The sequence below is a fragment of the Sinohyriopsis cumingii genome, chromosome 16 (assembly GCF_028554795.1).
Source record: "Sinohyriopsis cumingii isolate HCF-2022 chromosome 16, ASM2855479v2, whole genome shotgun sequence".
Classification (NCBI taxonomy): domain Eukaryota; kingdom Metazoa; phylum Mollusca; class Bivalvia; order Unionida; family Unionidae; genus Sinohyriopsis; species Sinohyriopsis cumingii.
This window is the reverse complement of record NC_142976.1, coordinates 35427587-35453562: the sequence shown is the minus strand read 5'-3', so window position 1 is coordinate 35453562 and position 25976 is coordinate 35427587. Positions and strand designations below refer to the sequence as shown.

General features: G+C 35.3%; 1 protein-coding gene across 4 annotated transcripts in view; it reads right to left on the bottom strand.

The window, feature by feature from the left end:
* LOC149780200 (ammonium transporter Rh type A-like) overlaps nt 1-25976 on the bottom strand; it is an 86761-nt gene that overhangs the window by 43321 nt on the left and 17464 nt on the right. For all 4 annotated transcript variants that reach the window (XM_089936349.1, XM_089936351.1, XM_089936348.1 and 1 more), the window contains exons 2-4: nt 15545-15885; nt 5146-5335; nt 993-1143 (exon numbers count right to left, since the gene is read on the bottom strand). In XM_089936349.1, the coding sequence (XP_089792475.1) occupies nt 993-1143; nt 5146-5335; nt 15545-15692 (489 nt within the window). In that variant the 5' untranslated portion in view covers nt 15693-15885. The remainder of the gene's footprint in view (nt 1-992; nt 1144-5145; nt 5336-15544; nt 15886-25976) is intronic.

Here is a 25976-nt window from a genome sequence, read left to right as displayed (position 1 = left end):
TCCATATATATTATCTCTAGTAAAAACTAAGTGTATTTTATGATGTTATTATGATACACAACTGCATATAATACACAAAAGACATGTTTTAGTTTGTGAAAAATCTTTTTCTCGGGCTCCCCCATTGTTTCCACAGTGCATTGCTATAGAACATATTCCTCGTGTCATTAGAAAATTAGTTATTTTCATATTTTGAACAACGTTTGCAGTGAGATTATTTGCTCGACGGGCTTCTATGGACTTTTATAACAATATTTTAAGTCGTGTTTTCAATCCATGTGTTTGTTTCTAGGATTTTGCTTGACCTGCCTTTGTTTCACAGTTTTCGTGTATTGAATTTTATATGGGGACCGAGAGATTATAAAAACCGTGTAACATCACAAGTTAATGGCCATTTTCCTGTTTTCTCTCAATTCTTTCTTCTCATCGCTATCTATTTCAGTATTCATCTACCTCGGAATTCCATGTTCATTGATATATTTAATTAGGTCATTTCTCGAAAGAATGCGCAAAGAAATTGTATACTGATGGCGCTTGTACAAGATGTTAAGTAGGAGAAACAAATATTTTGCGAATTTTATTTTTGCAAACGCCATCAATGTGACGTTTAAAAATTACCTTTGTATCGTCAATATTTCACATGTGTGAAAGCCATCACATTAAATAGGATGCTAAGCATAACGTCCAAATGATATCATTAATGGCGTAAATTGAACCAAACACCAGCGTACTTTGTCATCTGATTAAAAGTATATAAGGAAATTAAAATCGATTTAATAAGAATCGTATTCGTCATTCCATTACTGATAACAGTGTAATATTTTGCTAAATTAAGAAAGTGATATGAATAAGAAACACGAATCAAGTGTTCTAATGAATCGTACATGTACAACTCATGACTCATTCACCCCAATCTAATGAAGGGCACATCTCAAATTCATGACTCACCCCAAACTAATGAAGGGTACATGTAAAATTAGTGACTCACTCACCCCAATCTTTTCTAGACCAATGTATTCGTTGATCTGAGCCAATACGACCTCTATGAGGGACATTACCAACAGCTGGAAGGCAGATGTTTTCCCGAGAACAGCGCCAAACGAAATCAGGATTGTAGCTGACGCAAAATCTGCTGATAACATCCTGAAATATTGTAATGACAGCAACGTAGACATAGCCCATCTAACTGTTTCAACGTACAGTCCATCTGTTTCAACGCGAAGTCCATCTAACTGTTTCAACGTACGGTCAGTCTAACTGTTTCAACGTACGGTCCGTCTACCTGTTTCAACGTACCGTCCGTCTAGCTGTTTCAACGTACGGTCCGTCTAACTGTTTCAGCGTACGGTCCGTCTAACTGTTTCAGCGTACGGTCCGTCTAACTGTTTCAGCATACGGTCCGTCTAACTGTCTGAGCGTACGGTCCGTCTAACTGTCTGAGCGTACGATCGGTCTCACTGTCTGAGCGTAGGGTCCGTCTCACTGTTTGAGCGTAGGGTCCGTCTCACTGTTTGAACGTACGGTGCGTCTAACTGTTTGAGCGTACGGTCCGCCTCACTGTTTGAGCGTACGGCCCGCCTCACTGTTTGAGCGTACGGTCCGCCTCACTGTTTGAGCGTACGGTCCGCCTCACGGTCCGCCTCACTATTTGAGGGTACGGTCCGCCTCACTGTTTGAGCGTACGGTCCGTCTCACTGTTTGAGCGTACGGTCCGTTTCACTGTTTGAGCGTACGGTCAGTCTCACTGTCTGAACGTACGGTCCGTCTCACTGTTTGAACGTACGGTCCGTCTCACTGTTTGAACGTTATGATATAGACATGTTTTATACATACTGAAGGTTATGAACAATGACATGATTAATAATCCGATTGCTATATCTATCACAGCGATATATCGTGGGGAATTTTTAAAAAAATTACTTCTTATTTTACTTAATTCATGTAGTCAAGCAACTTGAAAAATCGATTACACATCATAAACGTTCATAGAAAAGCGAAGGCTGTTCATACATGGTTTTCAATTCTTATGATCATTAATAGTTATAAAGATAATAACGAATCTAAAAATAAGCTATATTTTAAATCTTTTTTTGTACAAATATTGTCAAAGCGCATGATTACATAAGTAGTTCCTTTATGATATGCTGAACGTATTACTTTAAGTTTTCTGCATACTAGTATGCGATTTTGACCGATTAAAATTGTTTCTTGTTATAAAGGCTTGGTACAAAACTGTAATTATTGTACGATGAAAAGTTGAAACTTGCAACTAAAAAATGCAACTAAAAAACGCTAGACATAAGATTTAAGTGCTTTACATATTAAAATATGTGTATTGACTTGTTTAATAACTTCACGCCTTTATGTAAATATACACTCATGTAAGATCCTTGGTTTTATCATGAGCAAGAAATACTATTAAAGATGACCAAAAAGATACGTATGATTTTTTTAAAGTTTTTTGTGACTGCTTTTGGTATCTTCATCGGATTTTTCATTCCATGGTGCCAGCATCCAAGCTCATTTTTCTATCATGATTAGATGGCGGCTCACATACAATGTGCAAGTGTTTAATATATATATATATATATATATATATATATATATATATATATATATATATATATATATATATATATATATATATATATTCAAATTTTTAAACAGTTTACATCATTGCACACCATATTGACAGTGACGAAATCTCGAATGAACTCAGCAAGTCAAATAGTTTTGTCAATCCGAATATCATCTTCATTTTGATAAACAAGTCAAACAGTTTTGCCAATCCGAATGTCCTCTTCATTTTAAATAACAAGCTTTTTAAACAACTCGACGCCGCCGAGAACCAGATTCAGAACTAATCTCAAACGCATGGCACAATATGGCGGTGAAAGAGACAGCGTGACAATTTGAATGTCGTCGTCCTTTATCGTCACCGATTTGGTTATGTTCTTCGACGGAGGTGAATCACCAAGGCCCATAAAAGTTATGTGTATTCCTGCAATTATTTCCAGGGGTTTTAAGATTTGTTGATTGAAAAGCCGTGTTCCATTTGGAAGTTTTTCAAGCATCTACTCAAGTAAGATAATCTACACAGATCTTCCAACTCAAATTAACTTGATTATTATATTTAAATTTATTACTTAACTTTTAGGCAAACCTCTGTGTATTGCGGTCACAAAGTAGTACTGGCTACACACGGTGTCATGGTGGCTTGATAACAAGGTTGACTTTTCCCAGGTTGTAAGTCTGCATGCTCTGCACACGGACACTCTCTATATTTAGCCCACCACCACCCACCCCGCACCTTTTATTTTTTGACTCTGATGTGAATATTTGCATAATATTTTCGTAATTATTCATTAAGAGAGATACGGAGTTGTACCATCTCAGTTACATGGTTTTTTTTAAATTGTTTGTCTTTTTTGCAGGGAAATGCAGTTTTAGCTTTCGACATCACAATCATATCGTGGTTGGGTAATAAGTTAAAAGCATGGCTTGACATATGATGACGAAATCAAAGTTGACATTAACTATTAAAATACTGGTGCATATTGATTTTATCGATCGAAGACTAATTAAATATTGATTTTATTTATGCACTAATTGAATATTGGCTTTAATTATTCACTAATTTATTATTGGTTTTATTTATAATCTAACTGAATATTGGTTTTATTTATAAACTAACTGAATATTGGTTTTATTTATATATTAACTGAATATTGGCTGTAGGCAAACACTAATTGAATATTCGTTTCTTTTATATACTGATTGAATATATGTTTTATTTACACTTTACCTGAATATTGGTTTCATTTATTTATTAATTAAATATTTCACACTACCTGAATACACTAAGTGAATATTGTTTTTATGTATACACCAACTGAATATTGGTTTCATGTATAAACTAATTTATTACTGGTTTTATGTATAGACTAATTGAATACTTTTGGTTTTATTTATAAACAAACTGAAAATTGATTTAATGCATACACTAATTGATTATTAGTTTCATTTATACACTGAAAATTGGTTTTCTTTATACATTAATTGAATATTGGTCTGATGCATACATTAATTGTTGTTGTTGTTGTGGTGGTGTTTAACGCCGTTTTCAGTACACGATAGGCTATACATGGCGGCCAGTATTAATAGTGGAGGAAGAACCCGGGAAAGCCCGGAAAGAACCACCGACCCACGAGAAGCTACTAGCAAGCTTTCTCACATACCCACATACCCAAGACTCGAACCCACGCAGACAGAGGTGAGACGGCAGTGATCCGTAACGGAGAGCGCTTTATACCACTCGGCCAATCGGGGGCCCCCCATACATTAATTGAACATTGGTCTTAAATATTGTTTTCAGATATACGCCATCTGGATATTGGTTTTATGTATACGCTAATTGAATATTGGTACCATATATATTTTGTTCAAGATTTGTGTCCTGAAACGGAAGGTAAAGAAGAAAAAATTCCAAGAAATAAGGTTTGAGTTTGAGTCAGTTCAAAACCAAAGCTAGTTTTTGAATTGGACGTTCAAAGTGAACCTCAAAATTTACCGTCCTGCTTACACCTAGACTCGCATACTGTACGTGTGACACATGGCAAAGGAGAAACACTTTTTTCAAGTGTTACGTGGTATTTTACTAATGACTACACTATGGCTCTACGTCGGTTGCGTAAAACCAACAGGAACTGCATAGATTATATAGGAATAATAATATGTATCAAGTTTGCCTCAAAATACCACAACTGCAATTAAACCAGTGTTAACATATGGTACGGCCTGGATAATGCAGGGGTCACTCTGTAACGCTGCGGTTGCTGGTTATATCGCTGGGACCTGCACCTGAGTTGTCGTTCTTTCACTATCAGCGGTTGTCTTCAGGTACTCCAAATTCCTGCGCCTCAGAAACCATCAAATGACCGATTCTGTTCAGTTGGAAATACTGTGAATATGCTCATGTCTTTATGTGTGTATGCTTTGTTTGGTGTATTGGGTTGATGTACAAATACAAATATTCAAACAAGGATATAAAAGAAAGGAAGAACACGGGTTGAATACGGGATAAATCTAAAGCTTGAGTGAGATTTGTATACAGTTGTCTTTCGTCTTTATTTAAAAACAACTCACTCTGTCTGAGTTACTTGTATCCTTTCGCCATGCGGGACCTTACGAATCACTCCTCGGACTAGCAACGCCCACTGAATTGTGAATGATGCAATTAGAAGGTTGACGCCGACGGCAGTGTAACCGTAACGCTTCAGGAACATCATCAGGAAACCGAAACCAACGAAAATCATGACATGCACATCCTGGAACACTGAAATAGAAAATTACATTTGGTTATGCATGTGAATGGCTTACGAAAGGAAAGAAAAATAACTTTATGTTTATGGTCCACGTGTTTTTCTCAATTTGGTCGTGTTTAAGACCCACATGAAAGTCTTGAGAGAAAAAACAACAGAGGTGATATTAACCTGTGGAAGACACAAATGCGATACAGGACATGTCATGGTGATGTTTTCCCTCTACAAAGGGAAAATAAAATTAAAAATTGATATAAATAGAAATATATTGAAACAGAAAGCAATTTTGATAATCCAAGTGTACATCTCTTTTTCACACAAACTTAAAAGTTAGAATTTAGCGAAGTCGACTGGAAAGAAAGAAACTACTAGTTTAACATATATTTGATTCCAAGAAAAATAAATACTGAAAGTGTAAAAGCATATAAATTTGAAAATTACCCGAAACACGTGTTTCTGTTGTTCGGACACGGCAGTGAAAATATCTAAGACAATTAAAATTTCTGATTCTGTCGAATGTTATCGATGTCATTTAGCTTTCAAACGAAACGTGAATCGAGTAGCTAGATCAAGATGATGTGTTTATTATATACTTTAAACAATTATTTCAGAAATAAAAGGTACGTTTCTGCGTTGTTGTTGTTCCTCTTCTTTCACCTTGATTCCATCCAGCTATTGATAGTATCTATTGCGTTCGATACAAGGTAACTGTCGCACGACCCGTTTTAGGTCATGATATCCTTGACAGTGAGGAATCTAAATCTGTACCAGGTGCGCACGAGATACATAATTCCATATCCTCTTGGGAAAAGTAACCTGTATGATGTGTTATATAAGGATGGGTATAGGTTTCATTACAGTATCTTAACAGGTACATCGAACTTCCATTGTTTTGCAAGGATGAAACGTGGAATATCCGTTATGATGCAACACGGACACAATAAAAGTCACCTACTTATTGTGTCAGGTCTTTCATACCTGGGGCCAAGTCATGTTTTTATACCTCGACCGAGGGTGGTATCGACTGAGATAGTGGATTCACATGGATAAGTGACTTTTCGTAGGAATGTAGTCGCATATGTTGAACATATCTAGTTGTGGAAATCACTTTTGGGTCGTCCAACATGTTTGCAAAATTGTTCAAATGCTTGACCCTTGAGGCTGTAACTGTCTAAATATCCAATAGTTGTCTTTAGTATGGTTTCTTTTCTTTTGGTTGTGAACTTAGGATATTTTGATTTTATTCTCAGGATCTTGACGCACCATCTTTTTGATGAGGCGGTGGCTGTTACATACTGTCCAATTATGGCCATGATTGCGAAATGTATAACCTTCAATCTCTTTCTCGCAAATTTGACGTATTTATTTGTTGGGTTAAAATATTTCGTGTCTTCCTCTGTAAAGATTATCTATTTTTTCTTTGTAGTTTTTTGATCTTCATACACAAGTTTAGCTGTTTTCGCGCTCTCTAAATCGCAATAAAAGTCAAGCAGACACTTTAAATGATTTGATAGTTCCTCACATTCACAACATACCCTTTTTCAAACAAAATGTCCTTCGTGTTGCCTACTTTATGGTACATTATTTTTTTCTTATTCTTCCAGTGAATCGAAATGGTTGAAGCACTTGTTGCATATTTAACTTTAAATCATTTGTTTAATTATTTGACATTTTTTTATCACAAAGTAATTATATTTCTCCTTTTTATAGTCTGCAGCACCGTCGAAAATGAATATCATGTCAGCACGTTATTGTGGTGTGTTAGTTAGGCCTACTTAGAATTCTGTACTATATTAAGCCAACAATTATTATCTTTTTTAATTTACATTTTGTTGATTTATTATCTACACAGTCTGTAAGAGTGTAGAATTGATCAAGTTGCATAAAAAATTTACTTTATTTATTTTTAAGTTAATATAGACCGTTGTTCTTTTTCACCAAATCAGTAAATCGATACTTGCGCTCCCATTTACTAGACCGTATTCGTCAACATTAACGTAAAGAGCTAAACTCTATCAAACACCCATTTCCTGCTATCTGTAATCTACTTTTCAAATACAGCTACCAGGGTTTTTTATGATTGACTTAACATTTGATCTGTAGTAAAATAAAACGATTTCTTCTATCGCTATCCCTGTTTTATCTACCTTAAATTATTTCCGTCCAACTCTAAGTTTAAGTTGAATTAGTACCGAGTTTAAACAATTCCAGATTACTCATGGCGATTTCTTTAGAGTGAGTTCTATCTGATTGAAATATATACATATACATATACATACATATATATATATATATATATATATATATATATATATATATATATATATATATATATATATATATATATATATATATATATATATATATATATATATATATATATATATATATTGTTTTCGTTGCTTTCGGTGAATTTGTATGTTCTGGTCGCTTGTTTATTCGTATCTTTTGCTTGATCCATAATTGCCCCATAGTTCCCACCGACGTACTATGATTTCGATATCTTTGTATCCTCTTTGTCCCCGGTCCTCTGTCCTCGGTCTGTTGCTTCAATACATTCTGGCTCCAATACATTCTGGGTAAATTTATGGATTTTAGTCTTCAGGTTTTTCATATCTTGAGCATGTCTCCTTCATTTAAATTCCTTGTCTTTTCGACATCTTTTGCACTTTGTTTTGCCATCATATCACTTTCACCAGATTCGTTTGAGAGATGACTCAAATTCACTTTGATTTCTGAGTTTCCAACATGGATATGTTTCCATGACTCTTTTACTGGAATTTTCCGATTGGTCAATTCTAACCTCCATAGTCTTCAAACGTCTCATTTCTCATTTCGCTAAAACTACGGTTGTCTTTTCTACTTTTGTTATTCCTAATGATCAGCTTTCTTTTGAAGACTGAAGATCTCTTCTTGACGTTCAATCGCATTCACCAGATTTTGTGCAACAATGATTCATATTTGCCTTCATCCTTTTTTAACATTGACATATAATTCAATGTTGTTTTTCCTTATTTCTTGGTGAATCATATCCACTATAATTTAGAATTTATACAGTAAAAAAAGACATTATGCATTCAATGGACGTTTTCGGTTGTTGAGTGATACTACGAAAGCTCTTCTTGATTTACCTTATCGGTCATGTAATTTATTTGGAGCAACCAGGACTAGCCACTGCAAAAGGAGTGAAAAATTGAGAACGTTACGACGAGGAGCAGCAGTTCAAAAAATACTGGTAATGAAGCTTTTCAGTCAGCAGTCTATGATAAAACTTAACAATGCCAAGACTTTCAGATAGATACGTATTAGCGGCGTCCACCGTATCCTTGTTTTCTTCCTCGGGATTCCAGATTTTACACAACATTTGTAATAGCTTGGAAGTTGTGGAAAGTGGTAACCATAACTATGAACGCCACAATATATGTTCAGAGAACAAAATGGTTTATTCAGCATTAACTGTACAAATAATTAAGGCCAAATATAGAAATGAAACTATCGACATAGCACCAAATATAACTGTAACATATCTCACCATTTTTCAAAAGGAGTTTAATGGGAATTGTGATACTTTGCAACAAGGGGGACAAAGTAAACTAGAACTGTTGGATAACCCAATAGAAAAACGCCCAGTAATTTACTTCAGTTGTTTCCATGTGAGGCAAAATATTCTGTAAGCCACATAGTATTTACTCGATGACCGATGAAAGCACACGATGTAGTGACGGAAGTGTAACCATTATTAACACTGCCAATCATTTATCTGACTTGATATAGTGCGTTCACGATCACTAATTAATGATATTGGTCTTACATTAGCTGATGTTCAACAACGTATCCACCTAACAGATCTACAAAAAATAAAAACATGCTGATGTTCATAAAATATACATTTATTTCATGTCTGATGCACAGGAAAACATTACTAACAATCAAACTAAAATCAATCGTATTTTGAGTATTACTCGTGCCATGGACAAAGCGTGCTCTCAGCACACTAGATGTACATACAAGACTCTTGTAGCACGATGCTACTTTGTGGTGTCATTTTTTTATGGAAAGTATGTTTGCACTAATTCTGATAGGGACTAAACACGTAGCACTTTGACGTAATTATGATAGGACTGAACACGTAGGACTTTGATTGAACTAATTCTGATAGGGACTGAATGCGTAGGACTTTGTTTGCACTAATTCTGATAGGGACTGAACACGTAGCACTTTGATTGAACTAATCCTGATAGAAACTGAACATGTAGGACTTTGATTGAACTAATTCTGATAGGGACTGAACACGTAGGACTTTGTTTGCACTAGTTCTGATATAGATTGAACACGCAGGACTTTGATTGAACTAATTCTGATAGGGACTGAACACGTAGGACTTTGATTGAACTAATTCTGATAGGGACTGAACACGTAGGACTTTGAACTAATTCTGATAGAAACTGAACACATAGGACTTTGTTCGCACTAATTCTGATAGGTACTGAACACGTAAGACTTTGACTGAACTAAGTCTGATAGGGACTGAACACGTAGGACTTTGTTTGCACTAATTCTGATAGGGACTGAACACGTAGGACTTTGTTACAATCTGTATTATCTGGCTGTTCTGTTTAATAAGATTTACAAGAGAACGTAGTACAAGGAAACCAATTAACCTAATTAAACTATTCTTGTGGCAGACTATTTGAAATGTTAGTATGGGTAAACGTTCAAAATTATAACTCTTATAATTTAAATTTCAGAGAGAATGTATGTTTGTTGGTTGTCTTGTACAGCGTGGACATAAAAGTCATGAAACTTTCTTTGAAGAATACTTTGATATTCCATGAAAATGATTCCAGAATATATTAAAATTGAATTTGTTGATGCCCTCGAATAGAACAAAACAGACTTTTAATGAGACTTGAGAATCTATTTGATTACAGACTGCTTACTTGTTGCAATGGCTGTGTTCTCAAGCTAAGTAATAGAAAGAAGCAAAACCAAGCTTTGTAAAATTCAACAAAATAATTTTTTTCTCTATAATACAAAATAAAAACAAAAGGACGCTTACGATATTGTGAATTAAAAATCAATTACTCCTAAATATTCTATCACAAGTCCTAAATAAAGGATGTTCTGAATGAATTACAATGATCTTGAATGTGTGTATGTACCAATAGTCATGATGTTTCACAGTGATATAATCAAGAATGTCTTTGAATGAGCCCTCAATAATCCCAAAGTAGTGTTCGAGTCCAAAACGTCAAAGAGCCCTTCATAATTCCAATGACTACTTTAAATGAATCATTGCTCTCACATTATAACTAAACACAACTGAAAATCATTTCACAGGCTGATCGTATGAAGTGAATTAATAATTGTTTACTAGTCTTTTATACAGACTGTCACCTAACTTATAACACAACAAAATGGGTGTCGGTTATTCCTAAAGTAAATTTATTTAATATTGTCAGCAGGTTAGCTTTGTAGAACGTACCAAACCCTTAAACAAAGTTACACCATGAACTCAATTTTTAGCAAATATGTTTTAAAACAATGACAACAGTCAGGTAGGCCAAACCTTTACCCTCAATTACGAACAAAAGTCAAACACACAATATAAAAGTTATAAAAGTAAATATACAAAATACTTGTCCGTTAGGTCATGTGTCTACGTGTCAAGCAAAAAACGTCCATACGGAGACAAGTCTACCTTTTCATTGTAAAATTTAACAATTCATGTTTGTGTGATGTGAGTTACTTCATTTCTTGGTAAATATCGATGTGATAAGGTAAGCAAAGTTTATGATCTCACATTTTAGATGCTTTATGATTGAAAGCTTTTGTTGTTATTCTTTTACAAATTTAGATGAGTATTTTCGTTATATTACATACTTGTTTCTAAATTTGCAGTAACAGAATTAGAATATCAACCATTTGAGGAACTCAACACTGTAAATCCACCGATAATATATTTTGTTAAATTTATTTTCTCGTTTTCATACAGATTAACACTAAATCATCGTCAATAATGTTATCCTGGAAAAAGATACACCTTTCTGGCATTTTAAAAATGTATTCTTATATATATATATATATATATATATATATATATATATATATATATATATATATATATATATATATATATATACTTATTGCTATTGTTTTGGGGGTTTTCTCTGAGACTTTCCTTCTGTCTACCAAGTACACTGTTATATATCAACTTAAAATGTTGTTTCTCAAAACCTTTTCTTGAATTTATCTCAGATTTTGTTTTGAGTTATATATTAGATTTTTAGATTTTCTTGAAACAAGATACTGATTAATCTTAAAAGCGGATTTCCTTTACACTTCTATGACTCCTTATCGGCGTCAATTATAAGATAGAATGTGTGTGAAACTTGCTATTTCAGTTCTGACTTAAGTATTTCTCTTGTAGTTTTCAATGTGCACAATAATTCTGGTACAGCTGGCTCTGTGCCTTTGTAATCATCAACCAAGTTCAATTGCAAAAGAGACAATTTTTATTTGTAATTATTTTCACTGGAACTAACTAGCCACCCCTGGTATACGCAAGGAAATGCAATGGAATCCTCCGAATCCCCAAATCTAAAATGCGCCTAGTATCACAGTCGTTTGTTATTTTAAGATTCTTTTCGTCCAGCCTTTGTTTGTCCATCAGTTGTACATTTAAAGCTCTAAATAGACTTATGCGTACGCAGAGGTTGTTTTTATCTTGGTCTATAATGAATGACCTTATCCTTGACCTTTCGTATTACCATAATTGTCTGAGTTGTATTCGCAATTTGCTTTTGCGTTTCAAAGTGGTATCCTGCTGATACCACCTCTCAATTCACTCTCAGTCATAACAATACGTCATAATCTATGAACAGTTCTAATTAAGCATCCATTACTTTCAATAGCGAATCATGGGGTACTTCATGGGCACTATACCAATTTGCTAGGTCACGTTTGTATTTTACTACAGACAGTCCTGAATTCCTCATATGTGTCACATATTGTCAAGGCCGTAAAGGTCATGCAGACCTCTCGGTGTTTGGAAGCTGAAGTGCTCCAGTGCATCCTGGACAAACCGATAATAGCCATTTGATAGGCCTGAATCATTAAGCGGTGAAGTAAATTTTTGGTTATATAACTGTTTCGTTAAATCTTTCTAAACTATCTACGTATTCGATTGGGTAACTGTCTTTTCTCCAATACGTAGAGTCATGTCTATTACATGTGGTTGTTTTCCTTAAGATGTTTCATCAGTTAAATTCTAGCCAACTGTTTTAAAGGCTATGTGATGAATTCAAACAACCCTACAAACCCAATGGTCATTTTATCTTTTATTATTTCCTTTTTACGTGATCCTATCATTAGTGAAATCCTTAATGAATGAAATATATTTCTTGTGGTTGTTTTGTAATTCAAATTGCATCTTATATGTGCTTGACCTCTGTGTTTGCCCACTAAATGACCATGACACGTACCTTTTATGTGTGCCTTTTGCCGTCTCGAACTTTACATAATATATATATTTGTTGAAATAAAAATGGGTTTCATCTTCCACTTGGAACTAAATAGTTTTTGCAATTTGCTGTCTTACTTGTTCAAACGCTTTGTTATTTTATCAAATGCTTATTAAAATACATACATGCATTATGTTCCTCTTTAAAATTAGTGTTTTACATTTCTGTTGTGTTGGTTTTATGCAATCACAAACTCGTAAGGAATGTGTTTGTCTGTTTGTCTGTTTTTATTGTACCAGATATAACAGACTGTATCTTAGTCACCATCTTCCGTTTAGACGCCTACTCCAGGGATATCTGTACAATTTATCTCACCTCCAGTAGCACGATACTCTCAGATTTACAGTTAATAACACAGAGTTTCCATCGGGTGTTGATAGCCTTTTAGTTTTCTTCATGCATTGTATGTATCGAGTATCTGCGACATATCATAGACTTTCGTCTTCTGATCAACTTTCATTGCATTGACAAAATGTAATTACTGTTAACGAGAATATTATTACTACTGATGTTTCTATTTATATGCAATGTAAATAATGTTTTACAACGTATTTTCAACCTAGTTATTAGGTTCACAATATTAAAATATCGTTAACGTATTGTTAATATATATCCTCCCTTGCCAGTATGTCATACAGATTCACGGATATATCAAATTGATTTTCACATTTTTGACTGCCTCTGTTTTACCGGATATGATTTAAACCAGTCTAAATTATATTCTGATAGAATATAAGAATTATCTTGGGGAATATTTCAAAACCATTCCACAACAGATAGCAATTAAAAGAGCCCAATATTTATCACATTTACATAAATACAAGCTTTTGTTCTTAACCCGCTCTGGTAAATCTAAATTTAACTTCCTTTGAGTGATTCGAATTAACCTAAACGAATTGTTACATATTAAAGCCTATCAAACATCAATGATATACTATCGCTTATTTTGCTGTCCGAATTCGGTTTGTCAGATAAATGTTGAGTTGCTCTATTTGCTTATAGTCGGTATGTTTCGATCATTTGTTCTGTGGTAATAATGTATATCTTCACCGTATTCATCTTCTTGAGAAGGATGTTTCCTTAGTCTGATCTTAAATATAATCAAGCTTGACAGAAACAAACTCACAAGTTTATTTTCTACAGATAATCTTCTTGAGGTATGACTCAGTATCATTGAAAATATTAAATATTTCCTAAGAACAGGTCTTTTAGTGATAATTCTGATATTGTTAGGCATATTAGTTTCGATGCTTCTCTAGTTTGATTTGACACTGGCATCTCAAGAATGGAAGTGCTAGTTTTATTGCTTTAATTACCAATATTGAAATGTTGCTATGTAATTAACTATATTTGTTTATTCAATTACACATATTGCAGTATATATAAATTTAGCTTTAGGTCAAAATATTCGAAAATACATGATCAACACACCATTGGTCTCCATTTTCGCCTCAGTATCTACTATAGAAACGTTAAAAAGTTCAAAACGTGGCTGTACGGATCACCCTTAGAGAACTGAGCGCACCACCCCAACCCCGCTCTGTAACCTTCACTTGCTGCCCGATCGATCCTGAATCAAACACAATCTCTGTTGAATGTGCTGCATTTCGTTGACTGGCTCCAGTCCAATATACCTGTCGGACTTCACCCATGCGTATACCACATCTAGACACTTACGCTCCTCTTCCAACAATGGCATTCTCATTATTCACACTGTTAAAACGATGTCATACGGACAACGTTCTTTTGAGTACCAGGACCCGGCTACGTTCATCTTGTTGCGTACTAATCTTAGACACAAGGATACTCATCTAATTTCGGAGTGCATCTTACAACTCACATAATTCGACAAGAAGAAGATACTTAATATTTTTTACTTCCCTAATTATTGTTAGAATGTTTTTGTTTTTTAATTTCATGGTATCTGATTTAGTAATCTTGTCATTGCATATACTTTTTATGTATTATCTATTACTGTAAAGTTCTTAGAGCTTCTAAAGAATAGGCGCCGTACTAAGTCCACACGATTATTATTATTATTATTATTATTATTATTATTATTATTATTATTATTATTATTATTATTATTATTATTTATTCTGTTAGGTTTTATTTTCAATGATCATAATTATTGTATTCAGCTTCTCTTTATCATTCCTTTTCTTTGGAACATATTCGTATTTACTGTTGGGGAATGTACTTACTGTTTAGGATTGAAATTACTTTACTGGTAGTGGAATGCAGACATTAGGTCCAAAGCTTTTTGTGTTTGTCAACATTTCCAGTTTTGATCTTTTGTAACCTGTTTTATTAAAGTTATTGTGTTACAATGTTCGTTTTGTGCATAGTTTTTAGCATGCTCACGTGACGTGCCAAGTGTGCTTATTTTTAATCAATGCACGATTTGTATAAAATGTCTTGAATTTTTTTGACTTATTAGCAAAAGAAAGTACTGTTTAAAAGACTAAAATTATCAGAAAATAATACTACTGTTTTTTTATTAAATCAAAGTATGACGTCAACCCAATGTATATAAGAAGGGATTACAATGCGTATTATTAGATGAAAACATGTATGAAAATATACACCTTAAAATATTCATATTGAGCGCCTTATGAATTTAACGTATATATCAATAGTTTTTTAACCTCATTTATCCTTTGCACGTCCGTTTTATATTAAAGCAAAAAATTTACTTACTTGGATACATATTCGGTACAGGCGATGTCAGTTGCTTGTTTGTCGGTTTTGCTGGCCAGTCATATTCCACCAAAACACCAAATAAAATAATGAAAATCAGTTCAAGAGTAAATGCAAAGAAGGTAAGTTTGCATCGCTTCCAGTTCATTTTTAATCTGAAATGTGAATTATGTGGAGTATTTCTTCAGACTCTGCCACTCTGCTATCGCCACGGCAATTTCGCCCAGTCTGTTACCACCAATAAACTTTTCAGGCACAGGTTTTAGTTTCTACAACAGCGTGTTGCCAGATAGTGATGGGTCTGCAGCTGACATCCACCAGCAGGTCAGGCATCAGTAGATCTGAAATGGTCGTTTATTGAGCATATTGTTACTAGTTGTCTCTTTATTAAACATTGAACAACTTGTTGACAGAATCGAAGCAGAATACATCCCGATGAATGAAATCAGCAATTATGTTTCCTTTCTATAATTAAAGAAATCAAATCAGGAATGTCACACAATAATTTTAAATGTGTTGTATATATTGAATGGTGAACAACAACAACAACAACAACAACAACAACAATAATAATAATAATAATAACAATTAATTAATTAAGTTTATTATATCTTCCCTTCAGTTCCTTAGTTATAAGTTCAAATGTACCAATATCATCTTTACTGTGTTAGGTACTAATGTGCATGTAAAAAGATCAGCACAGGTTTAAACTACAGTGTCTAAAAATACTGCATTTCAATGAAATTTTTAGTGCACATGATCTTTCGAAACAAAACGAAATCACACAAGTTTTCTTTGTAATTATATCCAAAGCCAAAAACTGAACTGAATAAACATTTTATTTTCTGTTTAGACTTTAATGCTGCTTTCTGTTTAATGCAAGTGACATTCTTCAATGGCTAGAAATTCTCCAGGATAAATCAGAATTAAAATACTGATTATTTTCTTACAGACTACTCCAGGGTATCATAACACGATTAGTGTAGTGATACATAATATTTATTACTGCTACAAGTCTACAAATACAAAACCAGCAAGAACTATTTCTAAAGCAGATATGTCAGAAATAATTACATGTCAGACGTTAAATAATAATTTAAACATGAGTAAACGCCATTAGTACTGATTAAACTGATCCAGAAAGATTAGATTACGATGCTGGAAACAATTTGTCAATACACGCATTCCTAAAATAGTTAACACTCTGGATTAATATAATTTCAAATATGTTAGGTCACGGAGAGAACAACTAGAGAACAAAATATATATTATTAAACAGCGTTTTAATGAAAGGCCAACTAAGACAAATGATTTACAAAACAGACTGACGACAACAGAAAAAGCTGCTAGATGTACAGCTTTTGTTTAAATAGAAAATTCATGCTTATTTAATGATATAAGAGAGGATTTAATGATTTAAATTATTCATTGGAATTACAAAGTACTCTTTGGCTTTAGGACTAAACCTCTATTTTGGGATTATTATGAATTCAATTAGAGATATTTTGTTTTATATCAGTGTGATATATCAACACTGTTAGGACATCAGCCCTATCCCAGACTACTGGTATATTAATTAGTATATTCAAGATTGGCACTCACTCGGAAAACCTCTGGAATTCATTTGGAATACTCTATACTTCTGGGTTTGTGATATAACTATTTAGGATTTAATAGAGAATGCTGTAAGTTCTTTTTAAATTTTCGTTTCTTTGTTATCTGTTGAATTTTATTAAACGTGTTGGTTTTCGACCTTATCTGTTAAAGTCCATAGAGTCGTAACAATAAAATCAATGCATACCGTAAGAGAAAAACCAAGAGAAATTCCAAAAATTCAACAATATTTGCATCCAGCTGAACAAAGGATAAACTCAGAGATCAATTTTATAGGGAGTGACAAGGAACAAATAAATAAATGTCATAAAACCTGTATCACTCCACAATCCAACATTAGCAGCTGCTTTATGAAATAAAGGAAAACGACCATGAGATTAAAAAGCGAATTAATAAATTTATGACGAGTATTTGCAACTTGAGCAACAGATTGCCCTTTTCGCAATTATTGAGCAAGATGGTAGAATTAACGTGCTTTATATTTTCTTTTGTAAAAAGTATTTCAGGAGTGGTATGTTTATTGTAATTTCTTTATTAACCAACTCTGATACTTATCGTAGACACTCATGAAACATTTTAATGTTATCTTTTTCTCTATCAACTATAGTTTCGCAGTTATTGTGTACTACCTTAATATATGTGGAACATCCTAATGGACTATGTGTTGTTCTTTAATCATCCATGAATGATAACTATTTTCTTTGGACCATTTAACTAATTTTATCACACTTTTGAAATCGCAATAAATACAAAAGGAACTTTTAACGTTTGCTTTTAGTTTCTAAAGTTTACAACATAATCTTTATATATGTCAAATCAATAATAACCTGATTACAACATCTCCTATATTCAAAATAATTTTAAAACATTTTAGAAACATACATATTTCCAATACATTTTTTGTGTGAATACGTTCAGACAGTATATCAATTATGCTCTGCATTTCATTTCCATTTCTAGTTATGATCTTCAACGTTTTTTTTCTTCTTCGAAACAAGTTTTAGTGACCAAACCTTGCATTCCTTGTATCTGATAATATTAATTCTTTAAATGTTAACTACAAAATCTCATGATTCCAGCGATTACCTCTTTAAGATTTATTAAATCAGTATTGGAATATCTTTTCTAGTTTGAACCAGTATGCGGGAGGTCGTGGGTTCGATCCCCGGCCGAGTCATACCAAAAACTTACAAAAATGGTACTAACAGCTCCCTCGCTTGGCGCTCAGCATTAAGAGGTTAGTGTTAGGACTGGTCGGCCTGGTGGCAGGATAATGTGACTGGGTGGGACATCATGCTACATGTCTGCGGCATGATGCCCTAGTGCTAGACATCACTATAAACTGCCACACTGCAGACATCGTAGCGATGTGATTGAAAAATTGTTTAAGCTACGTTAAAAAGTCCAAATCACACACACTGAACCAGTATTAAAGGACGTATTACTTTTCCTCTTTTCGATTTTTATATGGGACTTTCTAATAATGTTTTCATACATTCAGGGCCAAATTAGACATGGTGAGTCCCTAAGCTATGGGAAGCTTAGGCCTTCTTGGGTAAGTGTTAACAGACAATAAGGCTGTATAATAACTGAACCTGACAATTTGTTTCTAATTAATATAATGTAAATTACATAATTCATATAAAATATATTGCATATATAATATATAATAATAGTGAACATAATATGCAAAGAATCACGGGATAAATTATTACTTAAACATAAATTATAATTAAAGTGTAACAAATTAAAAAAGAATCTGAAATTTTGAGAGGCCCCTTCAGAATGTGAGGCCTTAATCTGTAGCTTGCGTAGCTTATGCCTAAATACGGCCTCGAATGCATTATAATATTATTTTCTGTTCATTCATTAGTATGCAACTTACGTCTTCTGTGAACATAAAACAAAACTTAATTTATTTAATTTCATTTTTACATGAAATATTTGATTTTTTTTTCTCTTATAATAATTTTTGATCCACTATAATATCATTTTCGTTTCATCACGTTTACACACAACTAGTATTAGAATATATGCATAAAATAAACCAGTAGACCCATTGTAGAATAAAATCAACCAGTAGACCCATTGTAGAATAAAATCAACCAGTAGACCCATTGTAGAATAAAATCAACCAGTAGACCCATTGTAGAATAAAATCAACCAGTAGACCCATTGTATGAAAAAACCAACCAGTAGACCCGTAGCGAATGTATTTACATATCAAATATAGTACTGTATCAATTCTGACTTCCAGATATTGGTGTCGCTTCAGTTTTAGTTTAGTGACTGACAGATGTTGATACTAAGCAGGGATTTTAGCTTGTAAAGTACTCTTTGCTATCTGAGAAACTTTGCCTGCGTATCTAATTATAACACACCCATTTCTAATGATGAACAGAATTTTGTTTCGAAATTTATTGAAAAACAGTTATATTCTTCAAAAAGAAATGTGACGAGTCTTTTCGCTCCTACACATAGTTCGAGCACTGAGAGATAAAGTTTGTTATTTAAATTCATTCTTATACTTGTACACAATAAATCTATACTAAAATTTTCAGCCCTTCAATATCACATCATGAAATTTAATGTGATTTCTTCTCTCATTTCATTCCTTTTCAGGTACCTAATGCATGGTGCAAGTCTACGATTGGTAATCCCAACGATTATTTAATGTAGAAATGTAAATCAGTGACACTGACTCTTGATCTGGAACCAGAACTAAAAATCATTCCTGAGCATTAAATTTCACTTTTCAAAGAAATTAAGCAACGGTGGATCATACTGTTTTTAAATAGGTTAAATTTAACATGTTTTAGTGTTTTATTTAATTTTGTTGAACCACTTCTCTCTTCAAGTCCATTTGTCCATCAATAACTACCCTCACCCCATACATCATTATACCTTTCAGATTTATCATTTGTTACAAAGTATACATGTAGTGTCAGCCTGGAATGTTTTGTGTGTTGTGTCATCATGAAATGTGTTGTCAGTATGAAATGAGTTGTTTGTGTCAGCCTGGAATGTGTTGTGTCAGCGTGATATGTGTTGTGTCATGCAAAATACCGAGTTGACAAAATATGCTACTAATAACTCAATTTTCAATTTGAAATATTAATAGCCAGACATCTCATTTTCTGACACCGTTATCGTACAATTCAACTCAATCTTTCATAATCCTATCTAATGACTGTTTACCAAACGTACAGTCAGCTACAGCAATGAAATGGATCCCTGGTTATGCACACTTGTCTTGTTGTTATTGTTGTGGGGTTTAACGCCATTGTTCAGCACATGATAGGGTATGCATGGTGGCTAATATTAATGGATGGTAGAGGAAGAACCCGGAAGACCCCGGGAAGAACCAACGACCCACGAGAAGCTACTGGCAAGCTTTCTCATATACCCACATTGGCCGAATCCTAGACTCGAACCGACACAGGCAGAAGTGAGATGGCAGTGATCCGTAACGGAGAGCGCTTTAGACCACTCGGCCACTCGAGGACCCCACTTGTCTTGTGCAGATGACAATAATTGTGGGGGGAAAAAGCGAAGAATTTCAGCAACGAGTTTAATGTAAATATAAATCATCCCCCTTAAAACTAGACCAACAAGTAGGTCTCCGCTTTTCTGTCCAAAAAAAAAAAGCGGAGACCTACTTGTTGGTCACCCTTAAAAGAATACAGTATTGGGCTTAGAGATGTGATACATTTAAAGACGTACATACAACGTTTGATGAACGTCTAGCTTCTGTGACGAATGAAACTGCTCCTCAGATGATGTTGCTAAACAACGTCTTTTCTCGCGCCTGTGACCATAATTATAATTAGGCCTAAATAACCACATGTGGTATTGACTTACGTCCATTCGAATTTCCAAAAACAATTCGTTTCGTTTAATAATAGCCAGGGTCAGTTGCATACCCTTGCTTTAGAGACTTAGCTTAGTAAGCGAGTTGGAGTTGGTGGCAGTCACTCCAGGTAAGTGGCCGTTGACTCTAACGTACCGTAGGACACAGACAGTGAAAGCATATTAGATGTAGGCTATATAAAATGATCTCCTTTGTTCGGTTAAATCAAATATCCGTGGTTTCGCATATTATTTTCTGTTGCATGGAATAAGTGTAGCTCAAACCGACCATCAAGTATGTAACCTTTCTTGAAAAGAAGTCGGAAATATTACACACAACCCGAACGAGCACACCCTCACCCCCACCCGCACACACTTGCCATAAATCGGACTAATTTGTATTTGCATGGTAAATACTAGAGTATGGATATATTGTTTTGGATTGATAATGTGTTTGCGGTCTAGACAGATTAGGAAAGTTAGGTGTATCAGTTGTGAGTATAGCCATGTGGGGTTGGTAGCTGGGACGTTGGTAGCATGTAGCTGATTATAGAATGGGCTGTGTAACTAGACTGTAAAGAATCACGATATATAGGAGCAATATACACAAGAAAATGGTGCGTGCGGTACTAGTGGAGGACTTAAAAAATAAATCTCATCTCGAACGAATATCGTTTTCCCCACTCACCCATTCCACCCTCCCACCACTTCACTGTGTCAAAGCCCCACACCCTCTTCCGTAATTAGACAGAAACAGAAATACGAGCATCAGAACAACTAAGCTGAATCGATTTTATTGTCACCTCGCCAAAACACAACAAAGACCATTTGACACCGAAATTTGTCGCTTATTTGTTTAGCAAAGAAAGAAGTTCTACCTCAAGTTGTTGAGGAAAAGGGTTAACTATAAGAATCAGCAAAATTACTCTCTAAATGAAAACTGCATAAATCTTAAATAGAAAGACAAAAATACACCCCTACTTATACCAAACAGCACACTCACTTAAAACCAGTGAATGGCCAAACGGCACACTCACTTGAATCAAATGAATAACGAAAGAGCACACTCACTTGAACCAAGTGTATAACTAAACGGCACACTCACTTGAACCAAGTGAATAACTAAACGGCACACTCACTTGAAACAAGCGAATAACTAAACGGCACACTCACTTGAATCAAATGAATAACGAAAGAGCACATTCACTTGAACCAAGTGTATAACCAAGTGGCACAATTTGGTTGTATCAAAGCGAACACTTGCATCGTGTAGCAAGTATTGCAAAATGAGTAAAAATGAAAAATAATCTGCATTGTCACGAAATACATAGGAAATTGTATAAGACTGAGTAAATTGAATACAAATTAATTACATTTGAAAAAATGACTGGAACTATACAATGTAAGTAGTGAATAGGGATACCCTAAGGACTAGGGCACTTCCATGTTAAATTAGAGAGTTGTACCCTGGGGACTATGTAAAATTTAACATTAGAGAAAAAAGTTTGTACCCTAGGGACAATGGGAATTAACATAGGGGAATAGTTCGTGGGACTGTCTAGGGACAATGGGAATTTAACATGGGGAATAGATCGTGGGACTGTCTAGGGACAAGGGGAAATTTAACATGGGGAATAAATCGTGGGACTGTCTAGGGACAATGGGAATTTAACATGGGAATAGATCATGGGCCTGTTGAAAATTGAAACAGGGAGGGGTCTCTATTTGTCTTTTTAAAAAATAAAAAAAAATAAAAAATGGGGGTAGGCAATGAAAGTCAAGGTCTTTTCGAGAGATAGGAGTGGCCCCGAAAAGGGCCTTTGGTTTTATGTTAATATTAAGGTATATTAACATAAAGGGCATCTGTGACTTCTTCTTGTCCTTAGGCTTCGCCTAACTGTAGGACCATATGCTAAAACTCTTTTGAGGCATCCTTGCCTCTCCACATAGATCCTACGTATCCATAGGCTGGTGTCTGTCCTATGGCCAACTGCCCACTTGGATCAGACATACATTGGTATGTCCGTCCGGAACATCATCGAAGACACAAGCGTGGAAGATTGTACGTCGGTCCACATGTTGAGGCGCCGAGAACAGGTGAAGGAATGCAGTGACCTGCACTTCTTTATCGGGAGGGGAAGGATTGAAACGGATTGAGTTCGTTGACCAATCCAAACACGCGTTACAAAATTCAGTCAGCCCACATCCAATCCGAAGAGAGCAGTCTGTGACGTCACGTGGTCTATATAGATTCGCTAGCGCCTGTGCGCAGTCAATTCATGCGACAGTTTTTTCAACATGACGGAAACTCAGAAAACGATCAATTGGGGTGCACCAGCTATGGAGACTACCCAAGGGAACCCGGACTTACTTTCAGAAGAGGTGAATTGGGATTTTGTGGATTTTCTTACCTCGCAAGAATTTGTTCCGGAACCTTCGTCACCTTCTCCTTCATTACCGCACGTGGAGAATTTTAGACAGAGACATAAAGAAGAATTAGAGAAATTTATACAACAGCAAAAGGAAGCGGAACAAGCTTTTCTCCTACAGCAACAACAGCAAAAAGAAGAGGTAAGAGAAAAACAACAACAAGAAGAAGCAGCAGCAAAGAAACAAGGGTGTGAAAATCAAACGGTCACGGTACTGTTAGACATTTTAGCGGAGTTAAGAAGTCTGAAACAAATGTGTCAGACTTCTTTATTACGACCGAAGAGAATACGACCTTCCCGAGCTAAACACTCCAACCCTGTGACTAAGCCTACCGTGCCACCCTTAGTGATTTCAACCAAATCATCATCATCATCAACAGTACGCAGTCCAGAAGTAGGCCTTGGCCGTGGCAAAGGCTTAAGACAGTTAAAGTTGATTGCTTAAACTCACCCCTACACCAAGAAAAGGCCCTTTTCAGGGCCACCCACGTCTATCGAAAAGAGATAGACTTTCAATTGCCAACATCCATTCAAACTAAAAAAAAAACTATTTTACCCCTATAGTACGTGTGTATGAGTGTGTGAGTGTAGGTTCTTATTTTAAAATCAAAACCCAAAGACACTTACCTTTTTATACCTAATTTATTCTTTTATAAATATTTACAATCCAATTCACAATTCACAACAGAGCACTTTAAAAAGTTCATAAACTTCTTCTGTCTCATTGTTCACTCTCTCTGTTTTTTCAATTTCTTCACCTTTATAGACTTTTCCTCCTCTTCCTCCTCACTTTCTTCCCTTCTTCTTTTTTTTCTGCTGTTTCTTTTTCTTCACCTGTCTGCTTTTTTCCTCTTCAGAATCCCTCTCTTCTTCTGACTCCTCTTCAGAATCCCTCTCTTCTTCTGACTCCTCTTGTTTCTTTTTTGGGCAATCTGGAGACCAATGTCCTTTTTCTTGACAATAATAACAGGTATCTTTACTTTCGTCTTTTCTAGCCCCTTTTTTTCTTTTTTGACGGTCTGGACACTCTGAAGACCAATGCCCTTTCTTCTGACACATATAGCAAGTATCTTGACTTTTATCTCGAAAGGAAGGTGAGTAGTCCAACGACTGGTCTGAAGAGAATTTTCGGATGACCCCTCGCAAAGCTCTGATGAAACGTTCGATTTGTGAAGTCACTTCCATCGTTGTGGTCGGTTTGAGAGTGAAATGAATAGTGGCAGGACAAAACACACACCCTTTATATACGCTGGTCTGCTATGACTATAAATTAGTCCATGGTGTTTAAACTTTAGTCATTTGACTTTTTGCTATCAAGATGAAACGATCCAATTCATTTGAGAAGAAAGAAGAAAGTAAGAGGCAGAAACGTGATCTATCGCCTCGTACCAGGGCTGAAGTCTTGGCACAAATTCATGCCAGTGATTTTGAAGAGGACATGAGTGAACCAGAATCTAAACCCTCTAAACAAAGTTCACCACCCTTAGTCAACCCTGAAAAGTACTATGACATTCGAGAGACGGAAAAGCACTCCTCTAGAAAATTTAGAACCACGGCTTACAAATACACGGTGAAGTTTAAAGATTTCAAGTCCGAAGTATCGTTAGAGAAAGCAGAAGGGTTCATCACCGGGGTGTGGGATTCTTTGCTCACCACACTCAAGTGACAATGTCAACCCAAAGAAGACGATCGCTTGAGACTTTCCATACAACACGATGGTTTGAAATCCCCTGTTTGGATCGAGTTTAGCACCCCTGCAGAATTGACCGCTTCCAAAGTCATAGACAAAATTCAACACGTACAACAATCCAATGACCAGTTTGACATCACCGATGGAAAAGCCACACTGGACATGACCCACGTCTCTCCTCCTCAAGGGACTGGACGCAAAAAGATGTTATTGGTGGACGAGCTTCGCAGCACCAAAACAAGTCTCGTCCGAATTCACAACCCTCAAGACCAGAAGTGTTTAGCCCGTGCCATCGTGGTGGGACGAACCTATGTCAACAAGAACGACACGGTAGAATGGAAAAGAGCCTGGCAAACTATTCGACAATCGAACCGAGCCAAACAACGAAACGAAGCAGAACTCCTGTTGCAACAAGCCGGCCTGTCCAAAGACACACTCTGCGGCATTCCTGAAATGCAAAAATTGCAAGATGTCCTAGCTCCACGATACACCTTGAAAGTGCATCCTCAAGAAATGCGTGGGCCTCTATTGTTTCGAGGTCAAGATTTTAAGGATGGAAAATACATTCACCTTTATCATCACGATGACCATTTCGATACCATTACCACTATCACTGAATTCCTGGGATACGTTTATTACTGTGAGAAATGTGACCATGGTTATAACAATCGAGAGCAACACAAACATTGTGGATCGAAATGCTCAGGATGTTTGGCCCCTCCACCCTGTCTGAGCGAAGGGCAAAAAGCAGTGCATTGTTTCACTTGTCTGCGCACGTTTGTCAGTCCTGCCTGTTACCAACAATATCTGAAAGACGCAAGGTTCACAGAAGAAATGCGCTTGTCAACTG